The following is a 16,967-nucleotide window of genomic DNA, read 5'->3' as shown; positions in this document are numbered from 1 at the left end:
CTCACTTCCCTCATGAGTAAAATGAAAAAAATAATTGTGATTACCCCATAGAGTTGTCAGTCAAATAAGACTTATTTAGCAATCAATTATATGTTGCCTATTAATTTCTAAGGGATTTCCATGGATTGAGCCATCTAATCCTATGGGGTAGGTATGGTTATTATATGAATTTTATAGATGAGGAAACTGATTGGCAGCAAAATGTCCTACTTGCCCAGGGCCACATGGCAGTGAGATATAGCCAGGATTTGGAACCACTAAATCAGCTCTGTAACCAATATTGGCATGTTAAACCCTTAGCACAATGCTTGGCACATGGTAAGGACCTAATGCATTATTATTACTACCATTATTATTGAGCAGTTTCTATGGTCAGAAATTCTAGGGAAAAGAATGAGGGGACATGCGCACCATCTGGTAGAAAATCCTGGAGTTACAGGCCAAATTGAGCCCCTCCATTTGCCCTATAGCTGCATGTAATATTGCAGGGGACTCTCAAGCAAGCGAGGTCAGGTGTGAGAAAGATGGGGGTGGGGAGAGGTTATGATGGTCCCCTACTCTTTCTAATCCTGTCCTTTGGGGTTGGTGGTGTCAAAGAGACCTCACACTCTCAATTAAGATTCCTTGGCCCCTCATATTGCTGGGCATTGGGGGTGGGGGTTTAGGAGTAGGGAGCCCTTTTCTGGAAAATGGCCGCAGGGAGCTGGAATGTGATCCTGGCAGAAGAAGGCCTTCCTGGCCTAAATGAGAGGGGACGAAAAGGCACTCACATTTGCCTTCCTTCTTCCTGATAACACTGAGATTGCAGGCCCCTCAGTGCCCTGATGTCTGTGGCAGATGGACTGAGCCAGGGCAGGGGGGTCATTGATTCCCTTTCAAGTCAGAACACATTCCCATTTTCAGCCCCCACACCTCTCTCCTGTCCATCTGGAGCACTTGGAAAAAGTGCAAGTGACCTCCACAGCCTGGGCAAATTCCAAGTCCAACAGAGAGGTCTTTTGTAAAGCAAAACCCAGAAAGCCTGCTTCAGGACAACTGGAACACGCCCCGCTATCAGTCAGCACACCTGCTTCTGCGATGGAACCCGAAAGTGAATGATGGTTTTCATTAAATTCCCAATCAGTGAACAGGAAGTGGGACTTTTCGCCTCTCCACTGCCTGCTCTGTCACCGTCATTGCCTTCGATACCCACTGCCCCCAATCCATCACCACCAACAGGTCCTGGCCTGTTGCCAGCTGCTCAGGCCCTCAGGCCTCTCCCCTGGCTTCCTTGTGGATTTGGCCCTGCCTGGCTCAGGGTTGCTGATTGACTTCCTGTCCAAATCTGAGTCTCTAAGGGAAGCAGCTCAGGGCAAGGGAAACACATGGAATGATTGTCCAAATGATGGAGCTTTTAGAAGTTCCACCCACAGCCCAGTGCTCTTGAGTATCCGGAATGGAAGAAATGAGAGAAGTAGTCTATAATAGCTGGAATGCTGGGATCTGAAAGCTAGCTGGACAGGATCTAACAATAATAGCCTTGGAGATTCATCCACCCATTCATCTGTCCATTCATCCAGTCATTCACAATTCATTTGACAAATCCTTTTTAGGATCTGCCATGTGTCAGACACTGTTCTAGGTACTGGGGATTTAACAACCAATAGATAAAAATCCCTGCTCTTGTTGGGGAAGACAGAAAATAAACAAGTAAAGAAATAAAATATATGCTATATTAGATGCTAAGTGCTAAATGGAAAAAAAAGCACAGCTGGACGTTGGGAGTGTCAGGGGGATTAAGTTTAAGTAGGGAGGCTAAGGGAGGCCTCACTGAGAAACAACATTTTAATAAAGACTGAAGGAGGTGAGGAAGCAGGCTATGTGGATATCTAGAGAGAGAGAGCTTCCAGGCAGGGAACCATAAGTGCAAAGGCCCTGAGGTGGGAGTATGTGCAGCATGTTTGAGGAATGACAAGGAGTCTGGCCTGGAGCAGAATGACAGGTGTCAGGGTCAGATAACATAGGACCTTGTTGGCCCCTGAATAACCCCTTCTCTGAGGGTTGTAGAAAGATACTGGAAGGTTTGGGGCAGAGTTAGATATGATCCTACTTATTTTTAACTGGATTGTACTGAATGTTATATGAACATTAGACCGAAGGGGAAAGGGGTGGATCCAGGGAGACCAGTGGAAGGCCTCTGTAACAATCCAGGTGAGAGGTGATAATGACTTGAGCCAGAGTGATGGCAATGGAGGGGGTAAGAACTGGTCAAAGTCTGGAGACATTTTGAAGGAGGAGGTGACTGGAGATAGATGAGAGAAGCGGGAGGAGATGATAGATTGGATGTAGAGTGTGAGTGAAGAAAAGAGGTCAAGGATGACTCCACTGATGATGATGATGGTGGTGATGGTGATGGTGATGATGGTGATGATAGTAATGATAACAAGGTAACAACAACTACAAGTTATTGAGCACTCACTGTGCCAATCACTTTGCTAAATGTTACATGCTTTATCCTGGTTAATCCTCATAACAACCTCTGAGTTATCTACCATTCCAGGTGAGGAATGTTACAGACAAGAGATGGAAATCCAGAGGTCTTATGGCTGGTACACAGTTAGGCTGAGATTCAGCTCCAAGACTGGATGACTCCCAGATTCATGCTCTAACTGACCATATAGGTTAGCTGATCTGAAAAAGATTTCTTTTCCTGGAGGGAGGGATGGGATGCATTTTCCATCTCCCCTGCTCTAGGTGGTTTCCATCAGAACAGAGAGTATCTGTAGAGCCAAATCCACTCTTTATAATGTACAGTCCTGTCTTCTGGTTTCTTTTTAAAATTTGCAAATCAGTTTTACCCCTGTGGTTCTGGAACCTTGAATTCCAAGCTTGTAAAGATGAAATCAATGTGTACACTCCTCAGGTCTTGGTGCCTATGTCCTGCCCTGGCCAACTGGAAATGCCAGTTTGGCTGGGGTATGGTAACAATTCAGATGTACATTGTTGCTTGGGCAGAGTGGAGCCCAGTGGGCTGTGGGTGTGTAGGGAGCCCTCTGCTGGGAGCCTGAGACTTCTTGCAAGTACAGCCTTCTTTGGGTCCTAAGCTCTACCTAGAGAGAGTTCATTGTCTGACACATACTACTATATGGCACTCATTGAACTTCATTAGGTTGTTTCATAAAACAGAGACAGTTATGGTGGTTTACAGCACCTGCAGTTCAGGGAGGTTGTTTTTTTAAATATCTCTGTGCCTGTGTTTCCTCATCTACAGAATGGTGATACTAATAGATCCTATACCTTAAGATGATCCTACACAGTAAGACAAGGTGTTCAAAGCTCTGGCACAAAAGTGCCTGAAAAACATTAACTATTTTGATGACATAGGTGGGGGAACCCTTGATCTTGCTCTGACTAGGTTCTCTCTGGGAAGGGGGAGTCTTATAGAAATGTCAGGATCCTCAGCAGATCTTCTGGTTCTTGGGGAAAGAGACACAAGGGTGACTAGCACCAAGTCATCCAGTATAAGCCTGGGCCTATTCTGTGGCTCTCACATTGATTTTAGTGTAAGCAAATGAGACCCAGGGTCATGTTGCAATAGGGAATTGGTCTCTGAATGTCTGTGTGATGTGTAGATGTGTTAATGGCTAATGGACCTAGGATCAATATTTGCCTGGGTCTTTAGTAGATAACCCTGGGTTCCCTTTTTCTGAGAAGCCAGTGTGAATCAGGGGAGGGGCTGGTGGATGGGGAAATGTGAATGTAGGGACTGGAGATTAGCTCCCAGCACAGGCAACTGGAGTCTGCCTTTCTTTAGATGGTGGTTCTCAATGGGGGACATTTGGCCATATCTGGAGACATTTCTGGTTGTTACAACTAGAGTGCTGCTGGAATCCAGTGGGTAGAGGTGAAGGATACCACTAAACATCCTACAGTGCATCCCCCGCCCACCACACACACACAACAAAGAATGATCCAGCCAAAGTGTCAGTAGTGCTGAGGATGAGAAACCCTACTTTAGACCGAGCTCCAGATCAAGCATGGAAAAGTATTCTGAGAATAATCCTCTCCCATTCCATAGGGCCAGTATAGTGTATAGAAGTGCTCACAGATGATAGGAACTTCGGGATGGTAATCCGTCCCTTTTAGTTCCTCAAGGGTCAGCCAACAAATTCCTCTGACCATCATAATGGCCTTTAAGGCCCTAAAGGACTGTACTTCCTTTCTGATCTGATCTCCTACTTTCTTTAGCACCTCAGCTTTAGCCATCCTGGCACATTCCCACCCAGGGCCTTCACACTTGCTGTTCCCTCTGCCTGAAATGCGCTCCTCCCTGCTATCTGCATGGATTGCTGCCTTCCTGCCTTCAGTTCCTTGCTGAATTTTTACCTTCCCAGACCACCCTAAATAAACTTGCAGCGTCACTTCCACTAACTTTTTGCACTTCCTGTTGCTCTTCTGTTTTTCTCCATAACACTTTTAACCATAAGACATACTATATTTTTTACTTATTTGTTTATCTTGGGTCTCCCCTCTTTAGGACCTAAGTGCCACGAAGCAAGGATGTCCATCTGTTTTGTGCCTAGAAGTCTATCTGGCACATAACAGGTATTTGATAAATATTGAATGAATGAATGAATGAATGAATGAATGAATGAAAAATAAGTAAGTCGCTAAATAAATATTTCAGTTACAGCACAGTTTTGTAAGATGGATTGTACATTTGGTGTCAGACCTTGTCTAAAATCCAGGCTGTACCACTTATCAATTGTATGACTTTGAACAAATTTTCCAGCCTTTCTAAGAAGTCTTTACCTCATAATGTAAGATGGAGATGGTGAGACCAAGTACAGTGCCTGGAATACATATGCTCAACAAATGGCCATTATCATCATCTTCTTCATCTTCATCACCATCCTTTATCCATATTGCCATCTTCATCATCATCATTATCATCGTCTAACCTGTTCCCAGGACTCTTGCCATCTCTGCTTTAGAGGCACTTCCTAAATGACCCTAGACACAGCTCCTGATGAATCTCATTTTGGCCTCTCCCCACTAAAGGTAGCCTACCCTTCTCTCCTTGCCTCATTCATGCAGAACATTATGGCCAAAGGCAAGTTCAGTTCATTCACTCATTCATTCAACATTTCATGCAGGCCTACCATGTACAATGCCAGATGTTACTAATCAAGAGATGAATGAGATTTGGCCTCTGCCCCCCCATGGAGCCCACAAGTTTAAAAGCCATTTCAATACAGTTTAGCAAATGCTATGAAAGGGTGAGTACACAGGATTGTGTCGGCATGGGAGGGCCTGCCAGTCAGTGTAGGTGGGAGTAAGGGTGGACACAGCCTCCTGAGAAGGTGGCTTCATGAGCTTAAACCTCACAATCCAGATGAGGTAGTATAAGAAGGACACTGCGGGCACAGGGGATTGTAAATGCAAAGGCCCTGAAGCTTGAGCCAGTGTGGCCTACCTGAGGACCACAAATTATTCAGGGACTAGAGCATAGCTCTCAAATGAAGTGGGGAAGTTGGCCAAGTCTAGACCAAGCAGAGGACACTGTAGCCATGTTAAGGAGTTTGAGGTCTTAGAGAATCACTGAGGGTTTTTAATCAGGAAGTGACCCAATCAGACTTGGATTTCAGAAAAAAAAAATACCTCTGGGTGTGCTGTAGGGACAGCACTGGAGGGGGCAGGGAGACCCTTGAGAAGGCTACTGCAGTGTTTTAGGTGGGGAACACAGTGACCTGAACTAAGGCAATGGCAGGGGGATGCGAAATCTGGAGAGTGCAGAGGGCTTTAGGAGGTGGTATTAACAGGACCTGGCGGGTGATGGGTTGGATGTGAGAAAAGAGAAGAGTCAAGAATGACCTTGAGATTCATGATTTTGACATTGGGTGGATAGTGGTGCTATCAGTTAAGGCAGGGCATGAGAAAAAGCAAGTTGTAGGGAGCAAATCAAAGATGCTGAGGCCTGTTTTGAACACATGTGGCATTTGAGACATGTGAGGGACATGCAAGAGCAAGGGTCCTACTGACAATTGACTCTTGAGCCTGGAGTCCTCAGAGAGATGAAGAAGTGAGCAACAACTAAGGATTTGAGACTTACTATATAGTATGTCCCTGGGACAATATTGGAAAGATATTTTGTTGTAAAGAGCCATTTATTCCTAGAAAAAACTGTTTATCATATTTTCCCCAAGGGATTAGATTTTCCAAAGGTCACTTTAGAAGGCCTGCCAGGTTTTGAAAACTCATTTTGACTTAAACTGAGTATTGGAAGGAGTCAAATATTCAGATGTAATGAGCTTGACTGTCTCTTTTGGATAACAACATCTCTGCTGGTGTTTACTGCTTTGAAATACCTGCTGGTGGGAATGCTTTAAGTTTAAAGTATTCAAATTGGTGGTCATTAAATGTCATTAAGGAATGTAAAATTGATTGACTCTGTCTGTAGCCCCAGGTTCAGTGTCAATCCCTGAATTATAAGATGTCAGTTAAAGCCCCGAAGAACCATGGACTCTCCCTTCTGCCTGATTAAAACAGAGCAGTCACTTGGGCAGAGATTTGCATTCTTATGTGGGCAGGACAGTTTCCTTTTCTTTTGTGTCTGCTGCACCATTTTTGGAAGGGTAAATGTGTGTTGAGATGTGTGTTGTGTCATGCAAAGTGTATGGCTCAACATTGAGAGTCCAGGATCAGAGATTAGGGCCACTGCAAAAAAGAAAAGACAGAGGTCTTCTTCTTGGATGTCTGAGCTGTGCAAACCATTAGCTTACAGTTCTACTTCAGGTGGAATAGAGCTGCAGGGTTCTCAGTTCTTCCCTGAAAGGAACCATAAAACAGATGTGTAAGTGCTGGCCCACATTCTGGGGTGGATGAGAGATGTGGGGAACCGGCTGGAGGAGTCAATCAACAAAGTGGAAATGCCTGCCCTGCTCGCAGGCTTGTGCAAATAGCCCATACTGGATCTCCCCTACAAGATCTTACTCCATGGGCTCGAAGTAAAACCCAGCATGTACCCTGGTGCCAAGGTTGAAGGAAACCATTAACAGCCTGGGCTAGATGGAGATCAGAGTCTCAGAACTATTTTGATGGAATTTTACACATCAGGAATGCTCCACATTGGATGGAAGCAAAAATGACACAATCACATTTTCCCTTCTGGGAACTATCAAGGTTAAAGGCACAAAAAAGAGTGTTTTTGTTCCACGGTGCTATGAAGTGGCTGCACAAGCCAGCTGAGGAGGCTCTGGGACCCAGGGCAGCTGATGCCATCACATGCCCGAATTTCCTGATTCAAGTAACATCCCTCAGACCGCACCAAATAAGAAGAGACTGGGACCTGAATTTCAGATGGGGTGACACAGACTCAAATGCTACAGGGGTGAGGCAGGGAGTGTGACTGTGTGGGGTTGGCTGGATAGAGATGTGGCGAACTAACAGGCATGTTTTCTGATCCAAAAGGAAAATCTCTACTCAGCTTAAGCCAGTTGTCACATTGCAAGAATGTGAGCCTGTGCCTCCAGATCTTCTATTTCTTTAAAAGCAGATGTAAATTCAATTATAATTGTGAAATCTCTCGATTTTTAAAACATTGTGTGGCCTAGGGGCACCTGGATGGCTCAGTTGGTTGAGGTTCTGACTTCAGCTCAGGTCATGATCTCACAGTTTGTGGGTTTGAGCCCTGTGTCAGGCTCTGTGCTGACAGCTCAGAGCCTAGATCCTGCTTCGGATTTTGTGTCTCCCTCTCTGTCTCTGCCCCAACCCCACTTGTGCCTCTCTCTCAAAAATATATAAACGTTTAAAAAAAAATTAAAACACTGTGTGGCCCAAACATAACCCACCTGCTGGCCATCTTGTGTCTATGGGCTGCCTGTTACATCCTTGATTTCAGGATAACAGGAGAGAAGAGGAGCCATAAAGAACTGAGAAGTGCGCCAGAGAGATCAAAGGGAACCAGAAGGGAATGGGCTCATGGGCACCAAGGAGCGAAGGGACTCTGGTTGGGTCTCAGATTGGAGTACTCTAGGTCAAAGAAGGTGAAGACTGGCAAGCGCCTATTGGATTTGGGAATGAGTTGTCCTTGGAAACTTAACCTGAGCCAAACAGCCCATAAAGCCAACCCTATGTAGGAAACAGTTGCTGACATTCCTGCCCAGAAGAGAAAACTATTCCTGGTGGTTCAATGTCTAGAAGATCTTATACCACCCGGCTGCCTCTCAGCCACCCCAGCTTCAGGTTGCATTTAATCAAAAGCCGTTTCAAGGCTTTTACATAATGTGATTAAGACAGATAATGCCACGGGTTCCCGAAAACCTGTTTCTTTTGCCTCTTCATTTATACTGCTGGAATTTGTTTCCCAGCCTCTCTTGCAGAGCTGTGGCCATTGGAATGCAGGCAGAAGTGGTGTTAAACAGTGCTTCTCACCCTGTAATATGAATGTGAATCACCTGGGACTCTGACTCAGTATGTCTGGAGCAAGGCCTGGTATTTTGCAATTCTGACAAGCTCCTAAGTGATGCTGGCATTGCTGGTCCATAGACCACACTTTGAATAACACTGATGTGCACCATTTCCAGGGCTGGCCTGGCCTAGAAGCATGTCCTGTGTCTCTCAATCCATTTCCTGGCTGGAGGCAGAGGATTCAGTGGAGTACCCTAGGACCTAAGGGATGCTTGGGTCACTAGATGGAAGGACCCTGGGCACTTGAATGACTGTATGGAGCAAAGTTTCTCTGCAGACCTGCCTGAGACTAAGATTTAAGAAATCAACCTTTACAAAACTAGATTTGGATTTGTTATAGCAGTTAGCTTTCCCGAACACAGTGATCTTTAAAATATCTAATCAAAATCAGAACAATGAAAGAGTTTGGGTACAAAGGTGGGCAATCATTTTTAGAATTCGTTTCATTAAAGGACTTCATTCATCTAGCATTAAAAATCGAGCCACAATGTACATAGAACTAGTAAGATGTTTGGCACACTTAAATTAGCCTACAACCTTGGATCTTGTGGCAAATACTGTGAATCAGCCATTCCCAAGCTCTTTGCTTCCTGAACCATTGAGGACAGAAACCTAAAATATTCACCATCTCAGACTCCTCATTTAGGAATAGCCATGGCAGAGTTCTAGCCAATAAGATATAACAAGAGTCACTGGTGGAGCTTTTGAAAAAGTTTTTTTTTGTTTTTGTTTTTTTCAAGGAACATACTTGGCTGACATGTATTTTGTCCTTTTGCTATTTGCCTGTCCCTCTTTTTCCCTAGCAAAATGTGCAGTGCAATGCAAGAAGTGCCACAACCATCTTGTGACCACAAGCTACATACAATATATCAGGGGCAATGGAGCAAGAAGATAGGAGGAGCCTGGGCCCTTGATACTGTGAAGCTGCTAGGACAGCCATTCATTGCCTATCCCTGGTCTACATATGAGAATATGAGATAAATCTTGGATTTAAGTCATCATTAGCAGATTTTTTTTTTTTATTCCTTGAAGCTGAACCCAGTCCTAACTGATAGAAAGTTGATCATGTGTTTGGGGCCACGGGAGGATGAAGACTCATTTACTGAGCATTTTCCATGTGCCAGATCCTTCATAGATATTTAGTCAATCCCTATAATGACTCTACCACTTTCATTATTCCCACTTCACAGATAAAGTAGGTGAGACACAAAGAAATGTACCTAAGGCCACATATCTAGTTTATGGCAGTGAACTTTACACTCACGCTTGCCTGGCTCCCAAACTTGTGTACTTTACTCCAAACCTTGATGTCATCTATAGACAAAGTGTGTGGATGAGTCAAGTTATAAAAAACAACAACAACAACAACAACAACAACAACAAAAAACACTTTCGGATTTACCAGTGCTTGGCATGTGGTCTTTGGTAAATACTGATGTCAGTAACAATAGATTCCAAAGGGTTCACTCCACTGCTCTGGCTAAAGATTGCCCATCACTGGGCATCACTGGGAGGCCAAATAGTGAAGATTTCTCTCACTTCAGGCCAACCTTCAAGTTTCAAGATGCATTTGAATTGGACTGGAGACCCTAGCACATTCTAGGATGCGAGAATGCAGGAGTTAAGCCAGAGGAGGCTGCTCAGCTGGTTTGCAGCTTGGAGAACCATTTCTGAGGACAATTCCAAGCTGTCACTTCTCCATGAGACACTCAGTGTATACAGTTCAGACTATTCTAATGGCATGAGTATGGATTCAACTACAAAGTCTCGGAGAGCAGAAACCAAGGCCTCTTTTCTCTGGGGCTCCCATCGGACCCACCCAAGGCCTGGCACTGAGCAGAGCTGAGTAAAAGTAGGATGAATCAGAATGCAATAATAATAGTTGTGCCCAATGGGTGCTCACTAGGCACTCATGACTGCATACTTGAACCCATTTTCATCACCACAGCAACCTGCAAGGGAGAAATTATTAGCATGTTTGTGCAGAGGAATCCAATAATAATGATAAAGAGAATGGCAGCCAAAACATTTCTTAAGCTCTTATTATGCACTAGGCACTGTGAGAAGCACACTAGGAATTATATCCTATTGCTAAATTCCCTATTTCACAGCCAAGTAAAGAGAGGCTCAGAGTGATCCAGGTCATCTGCTCAATGTCATCTGAGCAGTAAGTGGCAGAGTCCTGCGTTTGAGCCTAGGACCGTGAACCTCTAAGCACTGAACTTCATCCCAGGACATGCACTGGTCACACTGGAGAGAAAAGGAAGCCTGTGAGGCATCAGGGTTAGTGGAAGGCAAACTGACAGAAGGGAGAAAGGGCTATGCCACAGCAGCAACCAAGAGGAGGAGAAGAGAATTTAGGGGAAGGGGCTGCATGGAAAGGGGCAGAAACCAAGAAGGGGCAGCACTTGTACCTCACTGCCCAGCTCTGGAACCTGAGTCCTTGCCAGGCTTCAGGGAATCTGGATGCTAGTCAGGCCAGGTACAGCCCAGCAGCAGGTCTTTGGGGACTGACACACAGCCAGACATTTCCCAGGAGTGGCTTTGGAGGCAGGATTCTGGAATCCAGTGTTGACATCTACTTTCTGTATCCTCCCAATCCTTGCACGTGGGAAGTGGTGTGGCACAGGGTTTGTAGTCCCCACTTGTGAGCTCTGTGACCTTGGGCAAATCGCTTGGCCTCTCTGAGCTTCTGTTTCCTCAGCTATAAAATAGGGAGACAAATGGTGCCACCATGCTGGGTTGTTGTGAAGATCAACTAACTTAACGTTTTGTGGGGCACTAAGGACAGTGCCCAGCACACAGTTAGTACTGACTATGTGAAAGCTGTTATGAAAATCCCTCCCAAGAGCACAGCTCTGTGCCCAGTGCCCCAGGGAAAAGAAGAAATGTCCACTGAAATGAAGAACAACAGTCCAAAGAACAAAAGTAGACAGGCAGAGTTCAGATAAAGGTGATGGTCTGCAAATCTTTGCTCAAGAGCTTGCCCATAGCTGCCACCATTTATTGCCCTCTGCTTGTGTTCCAACCACTTAACATATTATCTCATTTAATCTTTACAACAATCCAGTATGGTCGGGATGCTCCTGCCCTCGTAACAGAGGGGAAAGTTGAATTTCAGAATATAAAGACACTGATGAGTAAAAGTTGGCTTTTTACCTTCAGTGGTACAGAGGAGCAACATACAAATCAAGACTAAATCAAGCGTAGTATTTTGCAAATTGCTTAACATCCCTGGACCTCAGCATTCTCATCTGGAAATCGGGAATGATAGTATATCCATATTAATTTTAAATATGTTAATAATATGTGTTCTCATCTGTTCAGCAATATATAAAACTTTGCTGGCTTCCAGGAGCAAAGAGATAGATCTCACCCTACCCATCACCCATCACCCAGGAGTGGGGGACACTCACGGAAGAGCACCATGAGGAAGCGGGTCTGGTTCAGCATCTGGGTCAGGCCAGCAGGTGTTAGCACCAGCAGGTTGCCTTCCTCCACAATATGCAAAGGCTGGGATATGTTGATGCTGGCTTCCTTGACGTCCTCCTCTGGGAAGCCCTGGACAATGGAGCCGCGAGAGGCAGCCAGCAGCAGGGAGATCCATAGCAGCTCCATGGCTATTTTGTAGGGCCACAAGGAGGAACAGGAGCCCTTATCAACACAGGTGGCAGGGCACCACGTCATCATTCCCTCCCTGACTCTCCTTCCCCACCTAGCCAGTTTGTTTATGGAGAACACGGCCTGAACATGGCCCACTGCTCCCTAGCAGTGCCCACACATGGCAGTAGCACTGGAAGAGATGCAAAGTGTTAGCTTAACCTCAGCCCCTACGTAAACTGTGCGGGGATAGTTCAGAGCAGCAGGACCCTGCTCAGAGCTCCACGAAGCCAAATCACACGCCAGCATTTGAGCCCACTGGCTTCCCAGGCAATAGGTGAGACTATTGTAGAGATGAGTCCCACTCCAGAGTCCTGGGATGAGCCTCTGGACCCCAGAAATAAGGGGTAAATTCCCCATCACAGCTTCTGCTTCACACTCCTCCAGCTCCTGCTTGAATGCCCCTTATAATGGGAAGCTCGTGACCTCGCTTCTCATTCATGTATCCCATTTGATTTTTGAACAATTTTTCTCAACTGTAAATATTTCTTTTAAACGTCATGAGGTACCAGGAATTGAGCCCCTCGTTGGGCTCTGTGCTGACAGCATGGAGTCAGCTTGGAATTCTCTTTCTCCCTCTGCCTCCCTCTCTCTCTCTCTCAAAATAAATAAATAAACATTTTTTTAAGTCATAATTGTAGGTCACACTTGTAAAAATTCCAAGCAATACAATAAAAACATGTTAAGTAGAAAATAAAAATGTCTCCCATAGTCCCACCTCTGAGAAAGCTACTATTAATAGTTTGGAATGGATCCTTATACATATTGAAAATTCCTATATAAATGCACATTTGAATGTATAATTTTAAACATAAATGGAGTCAGCTATGCATATTGTTCAGTGTTCTGATTTTCTTACTCCATAATGTGAAATATATCCTAGGTACTTTCCTATAAAAGTACATTCCTTTTTTTCTTTTCCTTTCCTTTTTTTTCATTTTCTTTCTTTCCTTTTCTTTCTTTCTTTCTTTCTTTCTTTCTTTCTTTCTTTCTTTCTTTCTTTCTACATTTTTTAATTGTTAGAATGGTAGAATGGTCTGGATCAGAAGCTTCCTTTCTGTAAGTTCCACTTTCCCTAATTATGTCTTCCTGTCTTCCCTAACAATTTAGAGCATAGAATCACCTCTTCAGATCTTTGTAAGTACTCCTCAAGCATAGAGCTATTTCTCTGTGTAGCGTGGACTACCTGAGTGTCTTGAAGAAGAAGACCTATAGCAGGTAGGAGTGGGTGCCTGGGTGATTGAGTCAGTTAGACGTCCAGCTCTTGGTTTTGGCTCAGGACATTATATCATGGTTTGTGGGATGGAGCCCTGTGTTGGACTCAGCACTGCCAGCACAGAACCTGCTTGAGATTCTCTGTCTCTGGTCCTGCTGTGCTCATGCTCTCTCTTCTCTCAAAATAAATAAACTTAAAAAAAAGAAAGAAAGAAAGAAAAGGAAATGACCTATAGCAGGTGTATTCTACGTCACACCTTCGGATTAAATTTATAAGTATTTTAACTTCTTTGTTGACTGCTGTAGTCCTAGCGCCTGGTATTTATGGTAGGAAAATGGACAAGTGGTGAGAATAAATACATGAAAGAATGAATAAATGATTTTTGCCTGGGAAATAGGTTTGTCAGACTATCTGAAGGGTTTTAAAAAATAGATCTAATGTAATTTTTCGGCCTAAAATATAGAGAATGTGACCAACTCTAGCTCTAAATTTTATGAGTAAAAAGGTACTTAACATACTTGTCATGTGCCAGGCACTGTTCCAGTGCCTTCCATGCCATCACATCTCTTATGACAACCCTATGAGGTAGGAATAGCATTATTATAATCCTCATTTAATGACTATAAAACAAGGCACAGAAAGGTCACACAGCTCATAGGTCATAGACCCAGGCAATCTAGCTACAGAATCCATGCCCCTAACCAAAATGATATACTGTCTCTCTAGTGACCCACTGCAAAATGGGTGCAGTGGACAATATTTTGAGACATTAACTGAGGCTCCCCCACCCTGATACCCTGTACCTTCCATCATTCAATCAAGTCCTGCCTTGGAGGGGAGGGCTGAGGCTGCAACAGAGAACAGAGCCAGATTTTTGATTTGGGGTTGCAAAGCAGGCCTTTGAAACTCACAGCAGGGACCAGGCACTTGCAAGCCAGGACTCAAATTGTAAGAATGGGTTTTTTTGGTTTGTTTTGTTTTTTAAAGAAAGGGGTTCTGAGTACCCTGTGGTTTATGCTCGGAAGCATTTTTTTTTAGGAACTGAAGACAAGAGACCAAATGTTGTAACAAAAGATGCTCCTTTGCTTTTATTGCTCAGGAAATTCCAAGGGTTTTGGTCCAGGAACTATGGATGAAGACCAAATAAATATCAGAATGTATGTGGTCATCTGAATGCCCAAATATATATATTTATGTTAAAAAAGAAAAACAAGCCCCAATAGAGTAATTTGCACCCCCCCCATAGGAAGCAAGACTTAATTGCAGTTTCAACCTACCCCAGGAATGTGACCTTCTATTTGTAATTTTTTTCTTTAAAATTTTTATTTGAATTCTAGTCAGTTAACATACAGTGCAGCATTGGTTTCAGAACAGAATTCAGTGATTCATCACTTCCATACAACACCCAGTGCTCGTCATAACAAGTGCCCTCCTTAGTACCTATCCCCCATCTAGCCCATCCCCCACCCACCTCCCTCCATCAACACCCAGTTTGTACTCTGTCTTTAAGAGTCTCTCACGGTTTGTTTCCTTCTCTCTCTTTTTTTCTCCTTCCCACATGTTCATCTGTTTTGTTTCTTAAATTCCACATATGAGTGAGATTATATGGTATTTGTCTTTGACTGACTTATTTTGCTTAGCATAATACACTCTAGCTCCGTCCAAGTAGTTACAAATGGCAAGATTTCATTCTTTTTGATGGCTGGGTAATATTCCATTGTATACATTGTATACATAGGAATGTGGCCTTTTAAAAGTCAACCTGAAATTTCCTGATCAGCAGTAGTAAGATAATCTGCATGATTAAAAAAAACAAAAACAACAGAAACAACAAAAAAACATGCTTTTCCCTTCCCAACAAAAGATGCTCTGGCCTGAAACAATCCTTTCATTTGTTGGCTAATAACATGTTGCCCCATTCTCCTGCCTATAAAAACTTTCCATTTTGTACAACCCCTGGGAGCATCTCTCTACTTGCTAGATTGGATGCTGCCTGAGTCATGAATTGCTTAATAAAACCAATTAGATCTTCAAATTTCCTAGGCTGAATTTTGTGTAACACTTACAAATCACAGTATCACAGGGACCCTACCCTGTTTCTCCTTTGCACTGAAACCCCAACCCTGACTCTTTGCTGACCATTGCAGCCCCAGTACCCGGTACCAGGCTAGCCCATAATACTAAGTAACATCATTATGTATTAAGCTAGTATTTGAGCTTTGCCTTCACCATCTTGGTAGCCCTTACAGCATGTCTATGAGGTAGGTACAGTTATGATGCCCCCTTCACCAAGGTGGAGACTCATACAAAACCACCCAACAGGTAGATGAAGGAGCACGTGGGCTCAGGTACATCTAAGCCCAATGCCTGTGGTGTAAACCAACGTTCAGCAAACTGACTCCCTGCCTGTTCTTGTAAATTCAGTGTTATTGGATCACAGCCACATCCATTCTTTTGCTATTGTCTGGCTGCTTTAACTATAATGGCCAAGTTCAGTAGTTGCAACAGAGACTGTATGTGGCCAATGACACCAAAAGTATTTATTATCTGCCTCTCTGCCTGAAAAGTTCTCAAACTTAGCATCTAAATCACCATGCTGCCCATGCCCCTACACTTCACTCACACCTTAGATCTTGGACTCCTCAGATTTGTAAGTCCCCTATTAGAGCTTAGCATCTCCATCTGTAGAATGAGTGAGTAGTGCCTGCCTCCCAAGGTAGTTGTGGGCATATGATAAAGAACCTGTGCTCCATTAGCACTTCTTATCCTGAAATTCACATGGAGATGTTTAAACAGTACTTATGCTAGGCCTCCACCCAGACCAACTAATTCAGAATCACTAGAGTAGTGCCCAGATATCTGTATGTTTTAAAAGCTCCCCAAATGATTCTTTTATTTTTAACTTTCTATTTGGAAAATTTTGAATATATGCAAAAGTAGACTGGTTGGTGTGCCTCCAGCATCATTCAACTAGGTTTACTGTCACTACCAATCTTGTTTACATTCTTATCACTTCTGCCCTGAACTGTTTTGAAGCTAGTCCCATATCTTAACATTATTTCATCCATAAATAATGAATTATGAATCGTTAAAAGGTATTTTTTTTAAATAAAACATAACCACAATACTATTATCCTACTTAACAGAATGAACAATAACTTCTTATCAAATATCCAAACAGTGTGAAAATTAACCCAGTTATCTCATAATTTAAAGTTTGATTGAATTGGGGTCCAAATGAGATCCATGTGTTGCCATTGATAGTCACAGATAATTCTGTCTTGCAATCTGTAGGTTGAGAACCATGCGATCGGGGCATCTGGGTGGCTCAGTTGGTTAAGTGCCTGACTTTGGATCAGGTCATGATCCTGAGGTTCGTGGGTTTGAGCCCTGCATCAGGCTCTGTGCTGACAGCATGGAGCCTGGAGCCTGCTTTGGATTCTGTCTCTCCCTCTCTTTCTTTGCCCCTCCCCTGCTCACACACTCTCTCTCAAAAAGAAACGTTAAAAAAAAAAAAAAAAAAAAAAAAAGAGAACCACGCAGTCAAATGAAATCAACCAAAGCGAGTCATTTGGCCTGAGTGGATGGCAGAGCATCGGAGTGCAGGCCAGGCTGATCAGGGCTATGGTGGGCTCCCCTAAAG

The 16,967-nt window shown here is 43.8% G+C and overlaps 1 protein-coding gene across 1 annotated transcript in view; it reads right to left on the bottom strand.

The window, feature by feature from the left end:
- The window catches only part of PDILT (protein disulfide isomerase like, testis expressed), a 43,079-nt gene that overhangs the window by 22,964 nt on the left and 3,148 nt on the right, over positions 1–16,967 (bottom strand). The window contains exon 2 of the mRNA XM_007087290.3: positions 11,865–12,068. Within this exon, the coding sequence (XP_007087352.1) occupies positions 11,865–12,066 (202 nt within the window). The 5' untranslated portion in view covers positions 12,067–12,068. The remainder of the gene's footprint in view (positions 1–11,864; positions 12,069–16,967) is intronic.

Source organism: Panthera tigris, chromosome E3 (assembly GCF_018350195.1).
Source record: "Panthera tigris isolate Pti1 chromosome E3, P.tigris_Pti1_mat1.1, whole genome shotgun sequence".
NCBI classification, from domain to species: Eukaryota; Metazoa; Chordata; class Mammalia; order Carnivora; family Felidae; genus Panthera; species Panthera tigris.
Note: the sequence above shows the minus strand (reverse complement) of the source record. Positions and strands in the feature narration are given on the sequence as shown.